The sequence below is a fragment of the Microcebus murinus genome, chromosome 10 (assembly GCF_040939455.1).
Source record: "Microcebus murinus isolate Inina chromosome 10, M.murinus_Inina_mat1.0, whole genome shotgun sequence".
In the NCBI taxonomy this organism is placed as follows: domain Eukaryota; kingdom Metazoa; phylum Chordata; class Mammalia; order Primates; family Cheirogaleidae; genus Microcebus; species Microcebus murinus.
Window position 1 is genome coordinate 17,932,385 of NC_134113.1, and position 27,321 is coordinate 17,959,705.

At 44.9% G+C, this 27,321-nt stretch overlaps 1 protein-coding gene across 1 annotated transcript in view; it reads right to left on the reverse strand.

The window, feature by feature from the left end:
* Window positions 1-27,321, reverse strand: part of STAB2 (stabilin 2) — a 143,299-nt gene that overhangs the window by 43,198 nt on the left and 72,780 nt on the right. The window contains exons 31-44 of the mRNA XM_012772691.3: window positions 25,851-25,928; window positions 22,022-22,120; window positions 21,828-21,935; window positions 17,935-18,066; window positions 15,367-15,495; window positions 14,043-14,099; window positions 12,915-13,010; window positions 11,736-11,931; window positions 10,154-10,249; window positions 7,587-7,632; window positions 6,662-6,738; window positions 5,207-5,332; window positions 3,364-3,437; window positions 1,406-1,477 (exon numbers count right to left, since the gene is read on the reverse strand). Of these exons, the coding sequence (XP_012628145.2) occupies window positions 1,406-1,477; window positions 3,364-3,437; window positions 5,207-5,332; window positions 6,662-6,738; window positions 7,587-7,632; window positions 10,154-10,249; window positions 11,736-11,931; window positions 12,915-13,010; window positions 14,043-14,099; window positions 15,367-15,495; window positions 17,935-18,066; window positions 21,828-21,935; window positions 22,022-22,120; window positions 25,851-25,928 (1,386 nt within the window). The remainder of the gene's footprint in view (window positions 1-1,405; window positions 1,478-3,363; window positions 3,438-5,206; window positions 5,333-6,661; window positions 6,739-7,586; window positions 7,633-10,153; window positions 10,250-11,735; window positions 11,932-12,914; window positions 13,011-14,042; window positions 14,100-15,366; window positions 15,496-17,934; window positions 18,067-21,827; window positions 21,936-22,021; window positions 22,121-25,850; window positions 25,929-27,321) is intronic.

The following is a 27,321-nucleotide window of genomic DNA, read 5'->3' on the forward strand; positions in this document are numbered from 1 at the left end:
TCTTTAGAGAGAAAGGACGGTAAGAATTAACGATGTGTGTACGGACATGGCAGGAGGAAAGAGGGGCCTCTGCTCCTGCACTAACTCCTGCTCACTGCAGGGCATTAGAACTGGATCCTCTATTCTAAGGTAGAGCTAACATGCGGAATGGGAGTGGTGGGGGCTGGGGAGGGTGGTGTGGGGAGGGTGAAATCATCTTCCTTAGTCTGGTCATTAGGCCTCTATTAAGGCAGAATTGGGTTTGGGATGCTATACCGTATTGTTGGCTCATGGCACACTCACTGCAGACCCCTACTTATAAAGCCCAGGAGAGTAAGGAGTGAAAGGTTGCTATGGGGTTAATCTGGGAAGACTCCCTGGAGGAAGTGAGTCATTCAGAGGTAAAAGACAATGCCTTGTGGAAAGAAGGGGAGGCATTTTTTTTTTTCATTAGAATCAGCAATCTAGGGGCTGAGCAAGTGGGTAGACTTAGCTCAATGTGCTGTGGGTGAGCTGAGACAATGTGTTGTGCCACATTTATAGAGAGGCCATGAATTCACGTGGCTGGGTCCTGAGGTTTTCCCCAGATTTCTGCTGGTGAATCCAAAGCACATATCTGAGCTAAAGAATGACCTGTTTTAAAAAGTTGCATGCTCATTGTGGTCTTCATTTGCATTTTCTTGGTGATTAGTGACATTGAGCATTTTTTCAGTGCTATGAACACTGTGGTTAACAGGCATGTCTTTAGCTGGGACTCAATCATCACAAAAGAGACCTGTGTAACGTAAAGCATTTGTACCCCCTTAATATTTTGAAATAATAAAAGAACAATTGTATGCTATCTTAGGCACATTCCTTTTATATCACAGCAGATAGCTGATGCTGGGAAAAAATACCCTGGAATAGTAGAAACCATGACATTAGTGTTTATCTGATCTTCTCGTCCTTCCCTTTGGATAGTAAACAAAGCAAAAGAAACACCAGGTAACTGCCATGGGTACTCATCCCCTGATTGCTGTGCTTAGAGACCCAGATTTCAGACTAGACGTTAAAGTCCATTAGTTGACTTCCAAGGGCTACTTACTGAGACCCACTCTGGGTGCCATGGCCTCTCTTTGGGAAACTTTGCCCTTGGGAAATCCAGCTGGCCTTGTACTTGTCCAAGCTGCATTTGGGTGAGTCCCTGATCAGCTGCGTATACCTGAGACCCCTTGTGACCCTGCAGCCTAAGGGGCAGGTTGGGGGTAGCAGACGGGGCCTTCTCTCCTGTCTGCCCCCGCATCACGAGGAACGAGATGGGAAATGAGGCTCATGGGCTCTGAAGCCTTCAAAGGGAGATCACCTCAACCCCACATCCCTGGAAGGGGGGTAGGCGGCACCCCAGGCTCCGAGGCTCGGAGGGCGCCTGCCCGAGGGCTGTACTCACGGTTAAGCAGACACTGATGGGTGTGCAGACCCTCCCGTCCCCGGTGTACGTCGGCAGACAGTTACACACGGCCTGTCGGGGAGCAGAGGGCAGCGGGGTCACTTCACAGAGAGGTTCTGTACCGGCCCCGTGTGTGGCTCAAATTTCATCGCCATCATGGTAATGTTAGGAGAGTCTCTATTCGCTATTGGTAATGGCTAGTCTATAACGATAATTGTCACCGTATATTTAGCACATTTGGCACATTTCCCCCAAGCACTGGGATCTCATGCACATCCTATCTGTGCTGCCAAGATAACTTTTTTTTTTTTTTTTTTAAACTTTCTTACCCTATTTGGTCCCTGTCATCAATCAGGTAAAGTCGCCTCTTTTCTCTCTTTGATTGACGGAGGTCAGGTGGAAGGCAGCTGAGCTATGTCCCGCCTCCATTCATACCATTTCTTGCTCATCTCCAACGGCACTGAGCCCAAGGCACCAGAGCTGGCAGAGGCTACAGAGGGCCTTTGCAGCCCACGGAGGTGCACACACGGAAACAGCCACTCAAACCCACTGGCTGGCCAAGGAGGTCGGGTGGAGGCTGCAGGTGGCGGGAGGGGACACTGTCCACAGGAAGCTGGGGACAGAGCCCCATGTCCCACGCACTCTGCCCAGGAGCACAGGCCCATGGGGATAAAGTCCCCTCTCCCCCTGCTCTCTTCACTGGCTGTGTCCTGAAGGAAGGGGCACCTGCTCCCAGTGTGTCCTCCCATGGGCTGGCTTTTCTAATTCACACAAGAGCCTCCTACACTAGCCAGTGGAGGCCCGGGGCTAATGTCTGCTTGTTCTCAGTAGAACTTGAACTCACCAGCGGGGCCAGCCAGGGCTGCATGGGCAAATTTTCACTGTTCCTCCTCCTCTTCCTTCACAATGGGCCCCCACCTCAGCTCAAAACTCCTCCAAAATGCTCAGCAGCTGACCCTCCTCAGCTAAGGTCTTGTTCTGAGAATTCAATCCCCCTTCACTGACTTCTAGGTCTAGAGAAGCAATTTTAGAAGCCCCAATATCAAAGGGCTTATAGAGTTCCCCCACCTTATATGTAGTTTGAAATAAAACTCCACTGAATCCCAACATATCTATGAGGAGGCCCAGCATTGACTGTTCTGATTTTCCCTATGACTCGACGTGTACACACGTGTGTGTATATCGCACACATGCACACACACAATCCTTTCAAGGCAAATGTCTTTTCTTATTTTGGGACACTTTGGGTACTTGTGTGTGATCTGCCCATCAGGAGACCTGGCACTGAGGCTGCTGAATGGCCCGGCAAGGTTGACAGCACTGGGGACCTTACTTTGTCTTCCAATTTTGGATGCAGGCAGTTTCCTGCCTGGCCATTTTGCTTGGTCACCATGTGACAGAGACTGAGGAAGGTGGAACTTGGGTCTCTGAGCTTCCAGCTTCCCCACCTGTGTCTTTCCACCCGGGATGCCCCAGCCCCCGATGCTGGAGCCCCCACATTTCCCCCCTCCCCAAGCCTGCTCTCCAGAGAGGCGCTGTGAGCTCCCTGTGTTTGCTAGCGTGAGAACGGCAGGGGGCCTACAGTCTGATCTTCTGCTATGGCACATGCATTTCAGGGCCTCAAGGTAAAGAGAAAAGTCTGGGATTCTGGGCATCAGAAAGCTAAAAGAAACAGGAACACTTCTGGTGGACATTCTAGGTGTTTCTGGAATCACATGGCATTTGCACATGGCTATGTCTCCCAACTCTAGGGGAGCCCCTTTTCTCCTGGTACCCTTTGTTCCCCCATTTCTCCTCATTCCCAAAGAGTGGCCTCTTGTTCTTTCGTAATTCCTCCTAAAGTACTTATTTTCTGCTGCTGCGCAGAGGTCAGTCCTCAGCCTCTCTCCTCAGGCCTGTCTCTAAAGACCCAAGAGTTTCCTTCCAGGAAACCTAAGGACGCGGGGGACAGAGTTTACCTGGTTGGGTCCCGTCTGTGTGCATTCTGCATTCCTGTCACAGCCACCATGGTTCTCCAAACATGGGTTGATTTCTTTAAAGCAAAAAGTCAACACCTGGCATGAGAATCAAGCCTGGTTCCCCAGCAAAGGCATCTTGAGGGATGAGTGAGGAGGGCTAATTGACCAAGGGGAATGAGCAGCAAAGTGGGATTCAGTTTCCTGAAAATTCTGAGACAGCAGGAACCCAACGGGGGAAGAGCTAATTCCCGCAGAGGGACAGTCTATGGGCTTAAATCTGCCTGCTTGAGAAATGAATATGAGCAGTTGCGGCAAAGTGTTAGAAATAATAGAACCAGAGTCTAACCCAACAGTGTATGAATGAAGAGACTTAGGAATTTTAGAAGTCTTTTGCAACCATGACAATCTAGATTGGCTGAGGAAAGATTCATCAATCAATGCTAAACTTAGGAGAACATTTTGATGATGAACAAGATGTTTGCCTGTTGTTAAAGTATCTCCCCACTGATTGCTTTTTAGCAGCAAAGGGGAAAAAAGTAACTATACAGTGGAGAAATCGGACAGCACCTTGACCGAGGGATCAAAATTGACATCGCACACGAGGGGCAGAGGGGAACCCAGTGCCACCAGTGTGAGGTCCTGAGAAGGATGTAATATCGATCGCTGTGACATTCAGTCCTGGAACTTGTAACCTGAGCCTAATCATGAAAGAACATCAGACAAGCCTAAAATAAAGGACATGCTATCAAAGAAAAAAAGAGTCAGGGAAGTAGACAGTATCTTTCCAAAATGTCAATGTCATAAGAGACAAAGCAGGGCTGAGCGACTGTCCCAGATGAAAGAGGACTAAAGAGATATGACAACTAGATGCACTATCTGACTCTACACTGGATCCTGCACTGAAGGAAATACTGTCAGAAAAAAGAAAAACAACAACAAAAAACCAAAGCATTATTGAGGCAACTGACAAAATTAGAATACAAATGATAATTAGGTAAGAATATAATATCAACAATCAGTTTACTAAGGTTGATAACTGTGCTGTGGTTATACAAGAAGCTATCCTTTTTCATAGGAAATACTCAAGTATTTAGGGATAAAGAGAATATAATATGCATAGCTTACTCTTTTTTCTAATGGTTTAGAAAAAAATATGTATATTTACAAAGAGAACAAATGAAACAACTGGGGCAAAATGTTAATAAGTGAATGTAGGTAAAGAACCTGTGGGTCTTTTTTGTACTATTATTGCAACTTGTCTGAGTGAATTTTGTTTTCCAAGTAAAAAGTTAAATTCAGGCAACTTACTCGGGTATGCCTTTATAGTAGAATAGTGTATGGCTGTTAAAGTGATGAATTAGTTGGAGATATATTTATTTTCAGGAAGAGTTGTTCTATCATATTGCTAAGCATCATAAGTGCTATGCATCACAAAATGCTATTTTTATTAAAAAAATACATGTATACATAGCAAACTGGGGTCATATGGCAATAGCATTGTTGTCTCCACATTTTTTCCCCAGCATATATGCCTTTTTCCACAATGAGAATGTGCTACTTATGTAAAAAGGAACTAATAAAAGTTTTAAAATTCAGTCATTGCCATCATGTTTAATTGGAAAAACTTTCTCTCTTTTTATGCTTCCAAAGTGAGTTTTGAACATCATATGCCTTGATGCCCCTGTGGTCACATTTCCCCACCCTCGTACTTTCCTGCCCTGGCAAACTGGGTAGTGGCCCAGCAGCTGCATGTCCCATCAGGAAGAGCTCACACATCAGAGTCATCGTATGGGGCTCTGTCTCTTACACCGTTTCCGCCGACGGATGAGGGACGGCCACCTACCCAAGCACACGATGCCATCGCCCGTGTAGCCTGCCCTGCACACACATGTCCGCCTTCCTGGGGTGGTTCTCTTACAGTCAGCCTTGGCAGAGCACCCTCCGTTGCTGACCTCGCAGGCGTCGATTGCTACAGAAGGGAGGGGTGACACAGAGCGGAGCAGGGAGAAGGAAACACTCATGGATGCAGTTTTACTTGAGTCACTGAGAGATGGAGGATACTTCAAAACCACTCTGGCAGGCACTGAGCGCTCACTTTGGCAGTACATACGCTCTGGCAGGCATCGGGAAAAATATGGCTAAATCCCCCAAAACAGAGGGCAAGAAAAACATTCCAGTTCTTTGTCCTTTTCTGCTGTTTTCCCCAGCATACTGTGCACATCTTACTGCAGAAACATCTGGGGACCAGGGTCAGGGCACCTGGCATTCTGGGTGAATCCCCAGGGTAAGGTGGTTTAGAAAGCAAGTTGGTGTGTTTGTCATCCTGCCCCACCACAATGCGGACCATGGCCTGCCAGGACGCAGTGCTTAAGGGAAAAATGACTCTAAGATTTCTCATTTCTCTGGCACCAGGCACCATAAGAACATTAGCTCACATTTACCGAATGCTCGGTGCTAAGGCTGTTGGAAGCATTTCGCAGGTGTTAATCCAGGTTATCACCCAACAACCCAATGGGGGAGGCTCTCTTATTATCCCCAACTTGTAGATAAAATAGTAAAAAGAGCAGTCAAGCAACTTTCCCAGGTAACGTAAATGGTAAGAACTCAGATTCAAATCCAGGGAGTCTGATGATGTTTCACAGCTGCGTTAATCTGCCATTGTATGTAGAGAGGTCATTTAACCTCAAAACCACCCTGCAAAAGGGGTAGTTTTATGTTTACTTTACAAATGAGCTAATGGGTCTCAGAACAGTTAAAAGACCCACCCAAGGCAATGTGGGTAGTAGGAGGAAGAACTAAGGCTCAAACCTTTTTCTGTCTCACTCCAGAGCCTGGATGTCTCAGCCATGCCCTAAGCCAATTGAATCAGTGGTTTGTAAAAAAAAAAAAAATTTTTTTTAATTGACTCGTAATTGTACATAATGATGTTGGTGTACATGTAATGCATATAATGATCTGATCAGGGTGATTAGCCTGTGCATCATCTCAAACATTTATCATTTCCTTGTGTGTTCCCAACACAAGTCAGTGGTTTTTAAAGCTGCCCAGGGGATCTCAATGGCAGTCAAGGCATTGTACCTTGAAAACAGGTGCAATGACCCCGCCCATTCCAAAACCGACACGTCCCATTCATGAACAGTTGGTAGCCTGTCCCCAGGCACAATCAGCTGCCTGTTACATGCAATTGACCATCAGTGGCCGGCACCACCTGCCCAGGCCCATTCAGAGTGCAGGAAACATGGGTCCCTGGACAGCCGGTGCAAGCCTTGCCAGCCCCTCGCATTCCTTCTTCACTTGCCTGTGCAGACTGTCCCGTTCCCTTGGAATCCTGCCGCACATTTGCACGAGGCTGTGCCATCCGGATTGAGAAGGCAGCTGCACCAAAAAAGGGCAAATGGTGTTAGTAGCAAAGCACTCAACACCCCACCGCATGACTCTCAATGCTGCTCGGCCCCGGCATCCTGGACTCTGCCCCTGTGAGGCACTCGGAGGTCCTGCCTAAGCCTCGGGAGGAAAGTCCATTTCAGCCATGACCTCACTCAGCAGAGACAGCTAAGGTCATTTAGCAGGCAAACTGTGGCGCGTGCACATGTAGGCATCAGCCCAGGAATGAGGAGAGTAACTAGCTATGAACTGGGGGCTGGGCCTCACGCATTGCTTCACGTCATCCACACGCTCTCCAACAACCCCAGCCAGTGGGCATCGTTATTGTTCCCATTTACAGATGAAGAAACTGAGGCTTGGAGAAACTAGATAATTGACTCAAAAGTCATGCAGTCAGTGAAAATGACAGGGGCTGACTTTGAATTCAGGTCTAACTCCAGCTACTGGGTTCTTAGTTAATGAAGTCTCCCTGGAAGTTAGTAGTAGGAAGCCACGGAAGGCTTGGTTGTAAGTCAGGAGCAATGTTTTCTGAAACTGAGGCTCACCGGGTTTCTTTGGCCTCCATGAAAGAGACCTGGTGGCTCAGACTGGGCTAACAACTGGCATTTTTGTCAACGTGTCAGGTAATTCAGGTGGCAGCTTGTTGGAAAGCCTGGATCTGGCAAGTTGATGGTGGCCTCTTCAGAGATATTTTTAGTTTCATACTTAAATTTATCCTAAACTCTCAGAAATGGTGTTAGGAAACTACTCTCCTGACCATAGGGCCTGGGGTGAAAACCATTGAGAAAAAAAAAAATCTCCTTTGTATTGTCCCCAAAGAAGGTCTGGAGGGTACATACTTGGCGCTGGTGTGGCATGTCCCATTGCAGTTGTCTTTTGTAATCGCTGAAAAAGAGAAGCAGTTGCTGTGTCAGCTCTTTTACTAAATCACACTTGAGAGTTTTTAAATGCTTGGTGCTAGGAAAAGATTTACTTCCTTGCAAGTAACTGGTATGTAGCATGTGAGCTATGTGAAACTGTGTGACCAAAACCATCCTGCCCAAATCCTTTCTTACATGGGCTGCCATGAAGCTTAGAGCCAAATCTGGAGGTCAGATGCCCTGATGGCCTCCTGTTTGCCGGCCCTTGTGCAAGACAGGGAGATTGTGAGCGTGAGCTAAACACAGTATTCTCCCTTGAATAGGACTGTGGGCTCTCACCGTGTGGGTGTTTATAGTTCCCATGTTATTCTTTCTAGTTTATTCTTCCTAATTTTATTCTCTAGTTTTTCATCCTTTTTTTTTTTAACAGAGTGATATAAACAAGCAAACACATAATTATAAATAGTATTAAAAGATCTTTGCATGTGCAGAAATAGCCCCAGGCTTGGCACACAGCAGGGACACGCTATTTATTTATTGAATTAGTTTCTAAATTTCCTGAACATGGCATAAGTCATTGCTCTTGGATACCTAGCTAACAGATATTCCCTGACAGGGAAGGATCCAGAAAGAAATCATTAGAGTTGAGGAAAGAGGAACCCTTTGGGCAGGATGCTCAAGCTGAGAGCATTTGGGATAGAAATCTTCCTAGGCCTGACAAGTCACACAGAAAGGCCTGCAACAGAGACCTGGCTGCAAAAGTTGTCTGGGGAACATTTTCAGACTTACATGGGCTGGTGTGGATGCAATGCAATTTTGTGCCTTTATTTGTTTCTCTTTCTCTTCATTCTTTACCTATTGAAATCTCAGTCATCTTTTAGATCCTTCTCTCTGGAACCTGCTTTAAATCTTTGAGCCAACTCAATTAATTGGTAGTGACTACAACAGTTGCCCCTCTGAGAAGGATTTAGTGCCCCCAGTTGGCCACAGATGGAGAGAGTGCAACAATTGATTAGTGATGTCTGCTGTGGACTTGGGAGCGTGGAGCTTGCACTGGGATAGTGGAGTTGTCTTCCTTGCTCTAGTCTAGAGGCTCATTGCTTTGCACTCCACACCACAGTTTTTTCTGTGTTTTACCACACACATGGCTTGGAACCATCTAGACTTCCCACTTCAGCTCTTCTACCAACTCTTAACTCTGCATTACTTTGATTCTAGCATCACCCGGAGCTTTGGGCAAAGACACCCCCTCTGACAACCCTACGTCCCTAGGGCCCTCACTGGGCTGGTGGCCACCTGTGATCTCCTCCTAAGCTCCTGTCCCAGGAGACAGGAAACCTCTCATACCTGCTTCTGGGAATATTCTCTTCAATCCAGCATTAGAACGAGTTTTCTTTTTCTTTTCCTTTTTTGAGACCGAGTCTCACTCTGTTGCCCTGGGTAGAGTACAGTGGCATCATCATAGCTCACAGCAACCTCAAACTCCTGGGCTCAAGCCATCCTCCTGCCTCAGCCTCCTGAGTAGCTGGGACTGCAGGCATGTGCCTTGACACCTGGCTAATTTTTGCATTTTTAGTAGACACGGGGTCTCACTCTTGCTCAGGCTGGTCTCGAGCTCCTGAGCTCAAGCGATCCTCCCGCTTTGGCTCCCAGATTGTAGGTGTGAGCCAACCGTTTTATGGCTTCCTGAAGGCTTTAGGAAGTCCAACCTCCTTAGCCTTTCACGGTCTGGCTCCTCCTACCACACCACTCTAGCCTCTTCTCATTCAACTCTCCTCTTTGCCCTTATATATCCCTCTCGTTCTGCAACCCTTTGGTTCCCTAAATGTGCAGCACTTTCCCACATCTTTGTGCTATTCCATGTGCTACTTTGGCCTGAAATTCTCTTCTCTCTCGTCACTCTCACCTGAAGCAGGGTGAGAACCATCAGTGCCATGCTGTGGGGTTGGAGGAAAGGGGCCTTCTCAGGGAAGGAAAATAAATTGACATTACCCTCAAAGGACACCTTGGCAATAAGTAGCAAGACCAGAGTGCAATCTCATCTCTAGAAATGTAACAAAGGAATTAATAAGACAAATGTGAAAAGATGCATATAGATATGCTCATTCTAGCATCATTTATGATAGCACAAAATTGATTTTAAAAAGTGTGGCACTGACATATAATGGAATGTTATGTGGAAATTAAAAATGATTGTTATCTATTTTGATTCACATGGGAAGACTTCCGTTACATATTGTGAAGTGAAAAAGTAGGCTACGAGACAGTACATAGAGTACGATGCCCTACGCATATGTTTATACACCTAAAAACAGGTTGGAAGCTAATAAAAAATATCAGTAATAGTTCTTCCCTTCCTTGGGAAAATGAGTAATTTTATTTTCTTCTTTTTACTTTTTTTTTTATTTTACAAACTTTTTACTGCCAGAAGGAATTGTGTTTATTGTCAGAAGAAGTAATAAAGGTATCATTTCTATTCCAGAAAGATAAGAGTGTCTGCTGAGACGTGAGGCTAAGAATAGATCACAGATACTGATGGCTCTTACCACTGTCACATTTCACTCCTCGCCAGCCAACGTCACATTCACAGGAGCCATCCCCCGAGGGTCCCTGGTTGCATCTCCCATGGACACAAGGACACACTAAATGGAAAAGCACCTACAAATCATTAGTCTCTAACCCATGTTCAATAACTCATTTGTCGTTTACTGGGTTCACATGATTGCATTTAATTCTCCAACCTGGTTCTAGGGAATCATTGTCTTTAATGGGGGGCTCAGCTCACGGGAAGGGTAGTGGTGCAGGGGACAGAGTCTAGCTGGTTAACAGGTAAACCAATGCATGCTGCAATTAAGTGGCTCAGAGCATACTTTTGGGACTGTGTAGCACTGCGGGTGTGATACCCATGTGGCATGAGAGTGTCCTCAGCCAAGGTCATCTGAGGATTCAGGGTTATGTGGGACCCATTGGGATAGAACCATGCTTGCTCCCTAACAGTGGACTTCAGAAAGAAACCCACTTGATATTGGGTCTGTATAAGCCTGGTGTGGCCCTGCTTTCTTCAATAATATAGAAATGCTGATGCCTCTGTTTCACAGCAGGGTCACGAGTCTCTTTGAGAACTGGGTGAAAGCTATGGATGTTTTCCCCATAGAAATGTATCCAGCTTTGAAGGTTTGCTGGGCCCCATGAGGGTCATCCGTGGGTCCCAGGTTGGAACCCTGCACAAATGCCAGCAGATAATTCTTCTAAATGGCACCGAAACAAAATCAGTGCTATAATTCTAATTACATTATTATATGGCCCAATTATAATGATTCAATTACATATTAATTGTTGTCTGACTTGGACCAGCTGATGAGAAAACAGGGATAGCCAAGTCGAGTTTATGTGTTTTAGTACTATGTATAACAATGCTTTGTTTTCTCGTCATGGGTTAGGAAACCTGTCCTCCCAAGTCACCCTCTCACAGGTGTGTATTCCTGGGCACAAGGAAGTCCAGGTGCAAGGATGCAGATGATTTGGCTCAAACAAATCAGTATTTTTGCAAAAACAACTTAAAGCACGTGGTTTGCCGATGGTGAATCAATAAGAGTAACCTTCCACAAAGAACAGCATGATTTAAGAGCAAGTGTTTGGAGACAAGCAAAGTGTGCCAATCTCAGTTCTGCCTCTCACCAGGTGTGACCTTGGGAAAGCCATTCAACTTCTTTGCCTTAATATCCTCATCTGTCAAATGGGTATAGCAACACTCAAGTATATAAGGTTCCTGTGTGGATTAACTAAGCTAATGTGTGCAGATCTGTTTTTTAAACTATCGGGCAATGCCCACAACTGAAAGCTTAACCACGATGAACAGTGTGCACAGGCAAATACGGAAATGCAGTCGGGCTGGGAATGTCAATGAACAGACTGGGGGTGGGTTGGTAGGTCCAGGTTAGTGACTGACAATGTTTGGAAACACTGCCCTATGCAAACGAACAAGCACAGGTTCTTATGATTCACACTGATAATAGCGGGTGTGGTTTTAGCCCCCTGGGCAGACAGGCCAGTTAGGAAGCCCCTGCCGATCACTCTTTTCCTGCACGTTCCAGGAGCCTGACGGGGGGCGGGGAGGAGGGCACGCACCTTGGTCGCAGTGGATGCCGTACTTGCCCTCTGTGCAGGTCTCGCAGGCCGTGCCGCTGAAGCCCGCCCCACACTCACACACGCCTGTGCCATTTATGCCATCCAAGCAGATGCCGTTCCCGAAGCAGGCGTTCTGGGCTTTCCCCGGGCAGGGCTGGCACTGAGGCCCGAAGAAGCCGGCACAGCACTCCCTTGTCTGGAACAGAAGGAGAGGGCTGGACACGCACTCTCACCTTCCGGTTGTGTCCAGCCCCAGTGCAGAAATCCTGCTGTGGGGGGAGGGGCCTCTGTATGCACCTGTCTCTTTGACCCCACCCGGAGGGGTTGAGGGATGGGGGACTGGGTGAGGCTCAGCAATTTCCAGGGGTGTTAGGCACAGGACCAAGGCCCTCCCCAAGAGGGCAGGCAAGAGAGAAAGGAAAAGGCAAGTCAGAGAAGAGGATGAAGAAAAATGAGAAAGGAGGAGAGGCAGCAGAACAAACTAAAGAAAGGTGCATGTGATGCAGGAGAGTGGGCCGTCCAAGGGTTTCTCCACCCCAAACCCAGGCCGATTGCACTGATGCCATTTCTTCTAAGACGGGCGGTGGGGAGCCCTGCAGGATGTCTGCTTGGTTTTGGCCTGCCTTTATTCTTGAGTGTATTAAAACACAAAATCTCCTCTAGCCCCAAGCTCTGCAGCTTCGGGGCCAGACCATTGCACCTCTCTGCTAGGGTAGGCGGAGGTTATGTCTAGTCCCTTGGGAAAGAAGCAGAATGGGAAGTTATAACGAAAATTCCAAAGCAACACCCAGTGGTGTGTAGCTTTGGGGTCCTGTTTTCTAAATGACCTGCATACCTTATCTTCCCTTAGCGAGTGGCCACTTGTTCTGTCTCTGGCTTACAAGCATGCTCACAGACCTACTTGTGGGAACAGGGAGGTCTTCTTAGCCTCTTAGTCCTTCCTTTTTTTCATCATTCAATTGAATATTGCAGCATTTACCTATTTGCTGACTTACAGGGCTGTTCTGAGTTTTATTGCCACCACTACCACTTTGATTGACAATGACGATGAAAATAATGAGGAGGAAGAGGGTACGGCAGTGAGAACACATGCAAAGGCATTTTGAAAATTATAACAAATGATCGAATTTCCCAATGTTGCTGCAGTAATCAGAAAGATGATCAAATTGTCATACTCACAATGACAGTTCTCACACATTTTGGTTGGCACCCAATGGCTACAGATCGTTTTCCCATGAAATAAAAGGTGTAGATACATTTCCTCGTCTCATCGCCCTATAAAATAGTAATGATTATGTCAGCTTGTAAATTAGGAAAAACACTTTCCGATCTCTAAAACAAGCAGGTGGGTGACACATTGCTCTCTGACTAGAATGTTCTGGAAAGGAAGGGTGGTGGCTCCTGGCACTGCTTCATAAGCAAGAAAAGACAAAAAAAAAAAAAATACAATGTTGGCTGCCAGAATGCCAGGTGGCAAAATCCAAATAATTATACATCAAGTAAAAAGAACATTTCTCTAGAAGACTAATTCAAGTTCAAAAGACTCGTCTGGTAAACCAGATAAAAATGTCTTCCAGCACAATACACAAATAGTGTTGATTCATCTGAAACTTGGTTTCTATTTATTTGTTGGTTTATGTTCTGCCTTGGTCCAAGAAAGAGCTAAGACTGCTTACAAAGGCCTATATTATACCAGATTAAATTAAAAGTCAAGTTAGAAAATTGGTATTGGTAGTTATCATAAATTATTATTATTATCATGCTATGGAAGGTACATGAGTGTTTATTCTTTGTAATAGTTCTTATCTGAAGTAGCTTTTAAAACAAATAGCTACAAGAAACAGGGATTGGTAATTAATTCAAAGACATGTCTACTTCTCCCATGTCAGCCGTCTGTTTCTTTGAGAAAGTTAGTTGCAACTTCAACTATAAAAGGAAATCAGGCAGGTGGGATGCATCCCGGCTGGGTGTGGTTTTGTGTAAAGCATCTGTCTTTTCTAATAAGATTTCTTGCTGCTTTCCTCAACTGGCTACTGGGACATGAAAGAGGTAGAAAGTGAAAAATCCCTACCTGCACTGCATGTTGATGGACACAAACCCATTTGTATTTATTTATTAATTAAATTTTGCCTTCGTCCCCCAAAATGGATTTAAGACTTTACGAAGATGCATATAACGAGGCAAAATTTAATTCAAACTAAGTGAAGGAATGAGGGAAGTGAAAATGAGGCATGCTTGAGATTGATATTCTAATTTGGACTCCCTAGGACCTGGAAACTATTTTATCAAAGCAGACAAAATACTTACCAGTGGTTTAGTTCCAAATGGGCAGATCGGCTGCTGGGGACACTTCCCACATTTTCCCTTGGTGAAACACAGAGGCAAAGGGAACATTTTGATGTTATTAATTTTAGTGCAAAATGAGGCTGCAAGTATTTTCTGAAGCTTAGAAATGAAAATTTTAGTGCATGGAACTGTAAAGGGAGAAAGGTCATCTGGTCAACCTCTTTAATGTTCTTCGAGACAAACACTTCAACTACTTTGGGTCTTGCATATTAGCAAATTAGAGGGTCGTTTTTCTCCACCATACTCTTCTGACTGTAATAGCCCTTTAAAGTGTGGTGTTATCTCATTTAAATCCTAATTCCTTTAACAGCAACTCTTATTTATTGAAAACCCACTCTTTAGTGAATTGGGCCAGATTCAGAAACTAACCAAGTGCCACACCCAGTGCCCAGCTAGGGTGTCCGGCTGAGGGGTGGAGAGTGGAGATCCTCCACAGAGATTATAACACAATTAAGAAACAAAGAACAAAAGTTTACAATGACAGAAACTCCTAAGTGCACCCTGTTCCTAAAACAGGAGGAGGTCAATGTGTGTAGCCCTGAACTTGGCACCTACTGGGCGGTACAGTGTGGCTGTTCAGAGTTCCAGCTCTGGGCCAGAATCCCTTCTCTGCCACCAGCTAGTGTGTGGACCTGTTTATTACTTAACCTCTCTGTGGCTCATTTTCCCCATCTGTAAAATGGGGTTAGTAACAGCACCTACTTTGTAGGATGCCGTAAGGATTACGTGGGTTAATATAACACATATAAAGTGTTTCCAGCAGTGCCTGGCACATTGTAACTGCCCATTAAATGTCAGCAGTTAATATTATTATTGAAAGATCCTATGCTGCCCCATGGACTGAAGTGAAAAGCCTCCATCATCACATTCCATATTACACCGAAATCATTCCTTTCCATATTTTCTCTTCTAGGAGACCAGGTTTGGTTCATACCTGCCATAGGTGCCCTCCCTGTGCCTGTCTGTGCTGGACGTGGTACATCTCCCCTTTGACGAAAACTGTGGCTCCAGAATCCTGCTCAACACAGACCCCCAGGCAGCCTTTCCCAGGCACTCAAGGCACAACCTATGGCACTGGATCATGAGCCCATTGAGGGCAGGGGCCACGTCTTATGTTTCTTTGCAGACCCACAGGCTGGTATGCTCCTTGGCCCGTCAGAGACGCTCACCCAGTGGTTTTTGGACAGAACTGAGATATCCTAATAGAAAAGTCTTATACTTAAAGAATTATAAAAAAATAAGCTCACATCCTTTCGTTGCATCATTGGCCCTGGATATAACTTACTCGTATGATAGTAGTGTCATTATTATCACATCTATTCTTCTGGATTTCCAGAACTTTCCCCAAGCCATGGATCACTCCCTTGTCAGTGGCTATGTTGGTGTAGTTTACTGGAGCCTCATTTACATACAGCTGTGAACAAGAGGGTTAAATGTGACTTTTTATGATAGTGATTTTAAGGGAGATGGGGAAGATGAAGACTGAAGCTACCAATAGGATGACAGCCTAGAAGATGTTCTAATATTCACCTGGAAGGTAATGAGTTGTCTTGGAAAGAGCTCTGGCCTAAGAAGGGGAGTCTGAATAACAGTCCTGCATCTGGCATTATCTAGCTCTGTGATCTTGACTTAGTTGCTTTCTCTCTCTGAACCTCAATTTTTTCTTATGTAAAAAGAAGAGGTTGTTTTAGATAATCTCTAAAGTATCTCTCCATCTCCCAAATTAATTTGCTTATGTTTTTTTGAAAAATAAACACACATGATCATTAGGTTAGTGCCCAGTGGCAGGATGACTCCCTGGGCGTGCTCTGTTGGGCTGTAGACCCGTGGCCCTGGACATGCTAATGCCATTCATAACCAAGACGCGAAGGATGCATCTCTGCCTTTCAGCACGTCTCTGCTTCATGGTTAACTTGCAAGCAACCCTCAGAAAGGCTAAATAACAGCTATGCAAGAATAAAAATAAGATCTGTCTTTGTCTAGAATTGGGTTTAAAGCCCTCATTGGATACTGACTTGATGTCTTCTTAGTGCAAGAGTTTTCCAACGTCAGCCCTGCTACACCTGCACATGTACGCGCGCGCGCGCACACACACACACACACACACACACACACAATACCCCAATTTTTAAAAGAACCATTTGTTTCCAGGTATTGTCATTATATAAATTAATGAATTAATGGCTTCATTTATTTTTTCATTAGTCAATCACTAAAGTATAGTTCCCTTAGAAAACCAACAACAACAACAACAAAAAAACCCAAATTACAACTCAAAATTGAATTTGACTTGGCAGCATTTAGATATTGACTTTGTTCCCATGTCTTGGATGCTTATGGACACACTAGACAAAGACAGATCTTATTTTTATTCTTGTATAGCTGTTATTTAGCCTTTCTGAGGGTTGCTTGCAAGTTAACCATGAAGTGGAGAAGTGGAGACCACAATTTTCTAGAATTCCAAGATACTGAGCTATTTTTAAATACCAAAATAGAAGAACATTTGATGTTGTAATACTGTTGATTTGGCATTAAAGAAGTCTGAATTATTTCCATAGTGAGGTATCCAGATAATTATGGATAGCACTAAATTTTGACCTGAACACATCTACTCATTTAGAAAGCATTTTTCTACACTACCATTGTTGTAAGAGAAGTAAATTAGTATCAGCAAAGTCTCTACTGTGTGAGTAACTCTTGCTTTAGATCAAAGAATTTCTGAACAAATGGAAAATGAACATTGCAGCATTGAAATTGATTCAACTAACTGCATTGGAATATTTATCTCTACATGATGAAATAAAAGATGACAGATGAAAGCAAAAACAAAAATAAGAACTCTCTATCAACAACACAATTGCCAGTCCTGAAAGAATAAGAAAATATATTTAAAAGGGTCTCCTCAAATTTATTACACACTAGGTAGAATTATTTGTAGGAGTCAGAGAAAAATATTTCAAGTTAGATTATTCTCAAGTAATTAAGAGCCAGAAAGACTTTTTTTCTCCTAAGCAGATTTAAAAAAAACAACACTTTACATAAAAAAATTACTTGTGATTCAATGATGACACCATTGGAGAAATTATTTTTAAGATTACACTTTCCAAAAAGGATCAGATATTATTATTGCTTAACAAGTTCTATGATTAAACTTTCATTTCAATTTAGCGCTTAGTGTCTCAAATAATAATTTGTTTTTATTAATTTTTCTTGTGACAATTTACATTAGGATCATATCATGAGTTTCTTGTTGAAGTTTTATAGATTGATCTTTTTACTTGATATTTGAAATATTTGAATAAAATTTTATATTTGAAATATATTAAATATTTAGTCTCACTAATTCTTTTTTTATGAATTGTAAACATTTAAACATATCTAAGTATTGTGTGAGATTAGTAATGGAATCCCAGTGTGGTGGGCAGTTGGTCCCAGGACTACAATCTCTATGATTATGCAACAGTAATAATTTTAATACATTTGGCCGCTCGACCTATATGTGTCATTAGGCTCTTTATGCGCTGAGCCGGCTCCACTTCCTGGAGTTGGGTTGAGCTCCCAGCTTCCCTTCCATCCTGGGGACCACTTGGGGACTGCCTGTTGGGTTTGCTGTACCAGTGCTTAAGGGCGCCTGGGATTCAAATGCCACAATTCTAAGGCTGCACAGAAGATCTGAAGGCTGGTGACAGGGCAGGTGAGTGGGAGCTTGCCAGCCTGGGTTAGGTGAATCACAGGCACCTGTTATGTGTTGATAAGGCTTAGGAAGTGCTGGTGAGATTATTCCAAAGTGGAAGTGACGAAGGATGAAAGGCACTAAGATGCTCATTCCGGGGCTTACATAAAAGGATCGCACCTGCTCATTGCGGAGAAAGAAGCCCAGGCGGTGGGAGAAACCCAGCATGGTCTCGCGGTGCATGCCGTTGTGCAGGTCGTTCTTCAGGAGTTTCTCCCTCAGGACCACGTGGTAGCGGAGTATGTCCTCCTCCTGCACCACACACAGAATTGAAAGGCGGTCAGTGACCGGCCTGTCCCCAGGCCAGCTGTGGTGCGGGTTACAGAGAGGAGCAGCGGCTCACCTGGGAGGAAGTCTTTTTTTTTTTTTTTTTTTTTTTTGAGATAGAGTCTCATTCAGTTGCCAGAGCTAGAGTGCCCTGGCATCAGCCTCGCTCATAGTAACCTCAAACTCCTGGGCTCGAGCGATCCTCCTGCCTCAGCCTCCTGAGTAGCTGGGACTACAGGCATGTGCCACCATGCCTAGCTAATTTTCAGTTGTCCAGCTAATTTCTTTCCATTTTTTAAGAAGAGACAGGGTCTTGCTCTTGCTCAGGCTGGTCTCAAACTCCTGAGCTCAAACAATCCACTCGCCTCTGCCTCCCAGAGTGCTAGGATTTTAGGCTTGAGGTAGTGGAGGTTTTGACGGAGGCATCAAGACACAATTGATACTAAATACCAAAGTGAGCTGTGATTCGGATCACCTCAGAGAACCTGCAAAGGTTCCAGGTGGGACAGTCGAGAACTCACTGCAGGACTCTAACACCCAGACAGGGTGTGAAAGCTGGGGGTGGATTTTAAAGAAGATCTCTTTGGGCAGAACTGCTGAGAAGAGAGAGACCCCACACCCCAGCCTGCCTTTCACCTCCCGGGCCACAAACGGAGCTTCACATTTCAGGGACCTTGAGCTGTGCCCCCTGCAGATGGGGTGGCCTGGTGGACAGGGGCTGCCCCAGGCAGGGGCTGCTGGTGAGCTGCTCGGGGTGGACGAGGAGGGCTGTCGCTGCACTGGGACAGACCTTGCATTTGGAGAGGGCTTGGGACAGGAGCCTGGACCTGTGGCGTGTCCCAGAGAGCTGAAGGCAGCCTGGTGGGCAGGCAGGCAGGCTCCCCAGGGGCAGGGGAGGCTCTGCGGTCTGAGGGTCCTTCCTGATGCTTCTACCTCTCAGCTTCAAACCTGGTGAACCAACACTGAATCTAGTTAAGATCAGGGGGAACTTTCCAGACGCATCCGACAGGGAAGGAGAGGAGAGGTTCCCAAGCGGTTGTCTGTCAGCCCCAAACCCGCCTCCTACACTCTGCTCCGTGATGTGGGGCAGAGGCTGTCGCCCACGGTTCACCTTTGCTAGGGGACTGCTGTTAGGCGCCACCACTGGGAAGCTCTAGAGGAAGGCTGTGAGGCTGGAGGGGGAAGGAGGGGTCGTTCCTTCCCGTCCCTGTCGCGGCTCCCCAGCCTCACTCCTCTTCTCCGGCAGTGGCAGCTGAATCTGGAAGGCAGTTTCCCACCATGCGCAGAGCCAGCTTCGTCCTGCCCTGTCTGGGTCTCCCACCCGCAGGGACCCTCCTGCAAACTCGGGCACCTGCGCCAGCTGAACAGCGCCCCCTCCTGGAGGTCTCTAGGTTCGTACACTTTAGCAATTCCAACCTGTGCCCTTCATTCTCCCAGCCTTAGGGGTCACTGATGCCTCCTGCAGTTGCTGCCACTTTGATATCTTTCTCTCTTTTATTTACCTTTCAGTTATATTTATACAACTTTATACCCTTATATAGGTTATACACCTATATAAACAATTCATATTATTACATTCTCTTTGTTCAAGTAACTGGTATGGTTTCTGTCTCCTGAAGGACCCTGGCTGATTTAAGGACCAAGCCCTCTTCTCCGGCTTCCTGCCTGCACCAAGCCCCACTGAGGAGCAGGGAGGGAGGAAGAATTCATTTTAAATCCAGTTTAAAATGTTGATTATTGCAAGGGTTGCCAAGGCTGGATTCTCTCCCATCCTTCCCTCCCTCCCTTCTCTCTCTCTCTCTCCTCTCTCCTCCTTCTCTCTCCCCTCTCTCTCTCCCCTCCCCTCTTTTGTGACTTAAAGAGCAGTTGTGACTAAAGTGACTATAGGACTTTTTGGGGAAGCAGAAAGGCTATGGGACTGCCTCAAGTCTCATCCTGGGGCAAGAAACTAATGCTCCCTACTGAAGAGTTTTAAAGGAACAAGGGACAAGGTCAAGATGAATTCGGATTTCATCCCAAGAGTCCTGTTTGTTCAACATGCCTGTTACAGAAGTTCAAGATGCTGTCCCCGCCTTCAGAATTTACAACCTAGTCGGAGAGCTCAAACTCACCCCTCGAGATGGGTCGTCTCAGCAGGGATACGGGGTAAGTGCTGCAGGGGGCACGTGTGGGTGGTTTCCAAGGCAGCAGAGAGTACCTGCAGCTCGGGTGGCAGAGCCAGCTTCCCCGAGGGGGTGGGACTGAGCATGAGGAACTGATGGGAGGGATTTAGGAGGTCTGGAGGAGGAAGGGCAGCCTTCCTTACTTCCTTATTAAATAAGGGAAAATAATCCTTATTTTCTGAAAGGTCACTCAACATTTTCAATCTATCAGTCATGGCCATTTCACTCTTCCATCAAAGCCTCTTTGTATATAGCCCCATATTTAATATAGACTCAGCAGAGATTCTCCCATACACAAGCCTCCCCATGCCAGAGCCGCCGGATGTTTCATGCATACCCTGGAATTGCACACTTGAGCTCATACGTGCAAGGAGGCAGGTGTGGTGTCTTGAGGGGTTGGTGCGTGTGTGTGTGCGTGTGTGCACGTGTGTGTAGATAGGAGCAAAGGCATCACATACATCTTTGCATGTTTAGGATCTGTGAGACCATCACTCTGGTTAGACTACCTGGTTTCTCCAGAGCACTGGTGGGAGACAGCACTGGGCCCAAGGGTGGCTTTAAGGGGCTTCAGTACCAGCCCCATCTCCTTAGCATCTTCGTCTCGGCCACCCTACATAAAAGTGTAAGTGAAAACAGTGTGCTTGCCGTGCAAATCCAGCTTCAAACATGTCCTCTTTGGTGGGGCTGGGCCCCCTATATATGAAAAATCTGGAGCCACCACTGAATAGTAGACAAATTGTGGCCAGTTTATGGAGGTCTTAAGTACCTGGGGAGATGGTTTGTACTTAGCCCTGCAAGAAACAGGATTGAGAGAAGGGTTTTAAGCCAGATAGTGTAAAAGCACTACCTACCTACCAAAAAAAAAAAAAAAAAGCCAGATAGTGGCATGATTGAAGCTGACATCTCATCTGCTGGGACCAGGGAGAGGCCAGGGAAGGGGAGGAGGAGGACCAGGAGGATCCTTCCAGGTTTGTGGGATGCCTGCATGCTGTGTATATTGGCTCAAGTGCATGACTCCAGGGGTAGGCACAGAACATCCAGCAGCTCTTGCATGGGGGAGGTTTGTGTACGGGAGAGTCTCTGCATGAGCCTATAATGAGCATGTGAGCCTATAATGAGCCTATAATGGGCGAGGGGGTTTTGATGAAAGAGTGAAATGGCATACAATTGCTGGATTGAAAATGGTGAGTGTCTTAATTTTTTTTGTTTTGAGACACAGTCTCGCTTTGTTGCCCAGGCTAGAGTGAGTACGGTGGCGTCAGCCTAGCTCACAGCAACCTCAAACTCCTGGGCTCAAGCAATCCTGCTGCCTCAGCCTCCCAAGTAGCTGGGACTACAGGCATGCGCCACCATGCCTGGCTCATTTTTTTCTATATATATATTAGTTGGCCAATTAATTTCTTTCTATTTATAGTAGAGACAGGGTCTCGCTCTTGCTCAGGCTGGTGTTAAACTCCTGACCTTGAGCAATCCGCCCGTCTCAGTCTCCCAGAGTGCTAGGATTACAGGCGTGAGCCACCACGCCTGGCTGAGTGTCTGAATTTTCAGAAAATAACTTCCCTGGTTATTGTTCCTGATACCTACTAGAGTTGCGACCTTCTTCTCCCTGATGTAATTCTCGATGGCATCGTTGTTTGGAGCAAACACTGTGTAGGCATCGGCCGCCTCGATGGCATTCGCCAGGTTATATTGCTGCAATGGAGAGAGAAGAGTGCATGAGGGATTCCCATTCTTGCGCGATCTGAGCAAGGCGGTCCTGCAGGGAATGAGGTACTTGCAATGATGTAGCCCCGGAAGATGGAATAGTCCGGCATCTGCTCCAGCCGGGTGAGCAGGTTTGGTAAGGACCCAGTTAGACCTCTTCGGGGGAGCAGCACCTGGGAAAGCAAACCCCAAAATTACGTTAGCACATCTTGGTAGGACTAACTGCCAGCGGGACATATGGAAGTTCCATTAACCTCTTCAGGCAGTTAAAGGAATTGACAGTGACAACATTTTGAAGATTACTCAAAAATATTCTGGGATACAGAGTGACAGGCCCGGAGACTTGCAGATGTTATTAATCCAGTTTTACGTCTCATCCTGAAACCTTCTTGATTAGAGAAAATTTCATCTTGTACAAAAGGCTTCACATCTTTCCCTGAGAAATCCAGCCCAACTTTCATTACTTTACCTGTCAGGGAAGACCCTGCAAATCTAACTGAAATGAAGTAGGTTGCAGCTACAATCCATTCTTTTTAGGTTGTTGTTGTTCTTTTTTTTTTTTTATTTTTTTTATTCAGGGTCTTCATTTCTTTTCTCTGAAGTCTTAACTCTACTGCAACCAAGTAGTTTGAATCTGGCTTGTAAAAATGTTTTGTTTGGCTTATATAGTATAATAAAAATAGGACATTTTTACATAAAAGTTTAGATTTCTGACTTCTTTTTAAAAATATCAGTCTAGGCCAGATGTGATGGGTCATGCCTGTAATTTCAGCACTTTGGGAGGCTGAGGTGGAAGGATTGTTTGAGCCGAGGAGTTTGACACCAGCCTGGGCAACATAGTGAGACACTTTCCCTATAAAAAAAAATTAAAAAATTAGCCAGGCATGGTAGCGTGTACCTGTAGTCCCAGCTACACAGGAGGCTGAGGCAGGAGGATTTCTTGAGGCCACGAGCTCAACGCTGCAGTGAACTATGATTGCACCACTGTATCATTATTGTACTCTAGCCTGGGTGACAGAGACCCTGTCTCTAAAATAATAATAATAATAATATAATAATCATAATATTTATTAATAATAATTATTAATAATTATCCCCAATCTGTCTGTATTTCTGAAGACAATACACAGCTGTAGAGAATAGCAACAGCCCCTTTTACCACAGTCCCTGCCACTCCCTAATGCCTTCCCTGCCCCTAGCTCCTTTCACTTACTTTGTTGTCCATCTGATCTACTTGGACATTGGAGTTTGCAAGTCTTGCATGATTAACCTTCTGGCCAAGATAACTCTTTCCATCTTTTCATTCTACCTAGAACCTTCTCAGATTGAAGAACACAACACTGGAATGCTTTTCTAATTCAATCAGTCTTCAACCAACATTTATTGAGTACCTACTATAGGCTAGGCAGTGGGTATACAAATATAATTGAGGCCTAGTTCCTATCCTCAAAGAATTCCAGCATATTACAGTGCATGGTCCAATCCAGCCTGCTGCTTATACTTAAAAACAAAATTTTATGGGAATACAGCCATGCAAATTTGTTTACATATTGTCTAATGCTGTTTTTGCCCTGCAATGGCAGAGTTGAATAGCAGCCATGGAGATGACCTGCAATGCCTCATATTTGCTGTCTGGCTCTTTCTAGAAATAGTGTGCCAACCTCTGTATTATAGGAAGACAGATACATTTCTGAGTTGGTGCTGCAGGGGGAGGAGGGGTTTGAGATGATTAGATGGAATTTGGCAGGTTTCAGCACTATGAGATGGTCTGGTAGAACTTGATAGTTCTATGTCCATGTCACATAACAGTAGGCAAATTAAGAAAAAGGCACCCATTTCTCCAGGAGCTTGTAACCCCAGACAGGGATGCACAGCACGGGGAGTGAAGTGGGCTGGGATTTAGCTCCACTCCACCCTCTGGCCAGGGGCCTTTGTGCAGGACACAACCTGTACGACTGTACGTGGTGGCCTTGACAAAGATGACCTTGATGCCAATCGACAGATATAGATGGAGCTCCCAAGAGGGCCAGGACAGCCCAGAGAACTTGGATTGATTAACACCCATTCATGAATCTTTTATGTTCACATAACTGCTTCTTCAATCCAGTTATTTAACCACGAGGAGCCTCAGTTGTCTCATGTGTCAGTGAAACAGCACCTATTGTCTTAGGGTGGTTGTAAAAATCAAATGAGATAATGTGGTACATGCCACAGTGCCTGGCACTTAGTAGACTCTCAAAACTTCCAATTATTATTGCACACAGGGTGAGGGGCTGTGCTGACGAGGGACACAGGGAGACGCAGCCCCTGCCTCCAGGACATGTCATCATAGAGGGGCTCAGGACCCACTCCACAATGTAGTTATGACAAGTGAATGCTATATACAGAAATCCCGTGGGTTTCAGAGGAAGAACAAGCGAATAAAACCAACATTTATTGAGGGCCCACTAGGCAGCAGGTATTGAGAGACAGGGTGTTATTTAATCCTCATGGGGAGAGAAAAGTGAGGCTCAGAGAAGTTCTGTAACTTCCCAAGGTCACAGTGCTAGCAAGGGGCCCAAGCCTAGATTCTATATGACTCTAGAACTCACTCTGGACACTGTGTCATCCTCAGTGGTATGGACTGTGCGGGTCAGGGAAGGCCTGCAGAGGTGCTGGCACTTGAGCTGGCCTCTGTGACTATAATGCTTAGTGTTAGAGTGGTTGAGGCACCATTCATTCTACTGATGAGGTTGTGTCTGCCAAAAAGTTTATAGAAGGAGAGGTAATTTTATGTTTTTTAAATATTTTTTCATATTGCAGAAAGCCAGAATTGGAAAAGAAAAATTATCCTCGATAAGTAACATTACTTTGCATTATATGAAGACATAGTTCCCAGCAAGTGATGAATCACTTGCTCCAAAATGTTGTGTTTCTTAATGTTCCTTGGTAATACAGGAAGATTGCAAGATCTTTGCAAAGTAATATACCCAAGAGTCTTATAAATAGCCTCTGTTTTCTGAACAGAAATAGTTGACCTTTTCTGTAACTCAAAATCAAAAAGTGAGTATGTAAGTGCCAACTGAGAACAATTTTAGTTAAAACACAATTAGTTAATTGTTTTCTTCCAATCTTCCACCTTACAAAAGTTCCCAGTGTACCCTAAATTCTAACTTTCATTTTAAATGAAGATCCTAATATAGTAACTGAAAACTACAGGGTAACCACGTGCCTCTCCTCCAGTTCTTGAGTGTATCTGTCTGCCTGTGTGGACTTCTCACTGCTAGCGTGCTCATGTGCCTTTGGAGATGGTTCCATAAACAAGAAAGATAATATTAATATGTGTGGCCACACTTGCGATAGGGCTTGTTGCAGAATACAGGCTGAGCCAACGAATGAATAGAGCCTCTAAATGGTTTTAAAAAAGAAGTAATGAGGGGCTGGGTGTGGTGGCTCACGCCTGTAATCCTAGCACTCTGGGAGGCCAAGACGGGCGGATTGCTTGAGGTCAGGAGTTCAAAACCAGCCTGAGCAAGAGTGAGACCCCGTCTCTACCATAAATAGAAAGAAATTAATTGGTCAACTGATATATATAGAAAAAATGATCTGGGCATGGTGGTGCATGCCTGTAGTTCCAGCTACTTGGGAGGCTGAGGCAGCAGGATTGCTTGAGCCCAGGAGTTTGAGGTTGCTGTGAGCTAGGCTGACGCCACGGCACTCACTCTAGCCTGGGCAACAAAGCAAGACTCTGTCTCAAAATAAATAAATAAATAAAAAAAACAAACAAAAGTAATGAGGCACAATACAGGTTACTTATATATTAAAGCTGAGCATCTTTTTATTTTCCAAAAAAGACACTGCATAGGAGGATAAATAACGAAGGGAGAGGAGATGCCACATGTGGAGAAGGGTGGAATTGCGTACCTTGTTGATGACGTGTATCACTCCATTTGTGGCTGCGTTGTCACCGTCCACTATGGACGCACCTTCTATTGTGATGTTCTGTAAATGCAAAATGCAGCGGGAATGTGAGTGTCCAGAGAGCACACCTAGGGACTGAAATTATCTCTAGGCTTGCCACTTTTTGAACAGCGTGACCTTCATGCTTTTGGGTCATGACCCAAGGCAAGAAATTACCTTTAAATTACTGCTTTAAATAAATACCTTTAAATTACTGCTTTTATACCTCACAAACACACACACACACACACACACACACGTGCCCACACGTGAAATGGGATAGTACTCTCCCCTGCCATGTGGTAGATACTCTGAGCATCTATTACACTCTATTTTATTTCATTAAAAAGTACCATTTGAGGCTCATTGAAGTGACCCTGCAGTTTGAAAAACGCTGTAGACCGTGTTGAGTTGTTGAATTGTGTCCCCCTGCCGTCACCATTCCTATGCTGAAGTCCCAACCCCCAGTACCTTGGATTGTGACCTTATTTCGAGACAAGGTTTTCACAGAGCAAGTTAAAATGAAGTCCTTAGGGTGGGTCCTAAGGAGACCCTGAAGACAACACTCCTGGCCACCTTGCACACCTCTTTTGGTTAAATGGAGAGATATTTATATCAGACATAGGAATGAACTCATTAAAAATGTGTCCTTATTGGTTAGCTCCTCTAGGTCAGGGGCCTTGATCGATTTATCTTTGAACCTATCGGGTATGCCTGTCCCCGTGGGTGTTTAATTAATGCTTGCTAAGAAAATCAATGATTTAAAATACCAATGGATTAGCATGACTATAGGAATTATTTTATAATGTATATGTGTATCAAAAGTCATGTTGTACACTTTAAATATACATAATTTTTATGTTAAAAACATGTAAAATAACCCCAATATCACCAAAATTATCATAAAACATAGAAAAAAATCCCATGGAACCATATATAAGTATTTTCTACTTTCTAAGGGAAATTATGAGATGAGTTGCACATATTCAGGTAATAGTGTGCACAGATCTTTTCCTAGTGTTCTCAAAGATGAACAGGCAGGTAGAAATGTTTTAGAGCAATAATTCTTAAGCATTTTTGACTATGGCGCATGGTCTAGTGATGTAGCAGTTCTCACTTTCCAGTAGAATCTTCATTCTCCTCTCATGCAATTCATACAAAAAGCTTTGAAACACTGCCACGTGCAGCAGGGCGGACAGATTTCCTCTTGGAATTCTGAATCTGAGTCCTTGAAACACTGGAGAAAACGCCAGGTGGCGAGTTTCTCATGGGGCTGGGCTATTCCTGGGGCACTGCCCTATCTCTACCACCCAGATCTGTGCCTGGCGCATAGTGGGTGCCCAATAAATATTCGTTGATTGACCCTAACTTAATGTAAAATTTTAGTTACCTTTAAAGACTCAATTAGTAGGTTACAAATAACCAGCTCTTAATT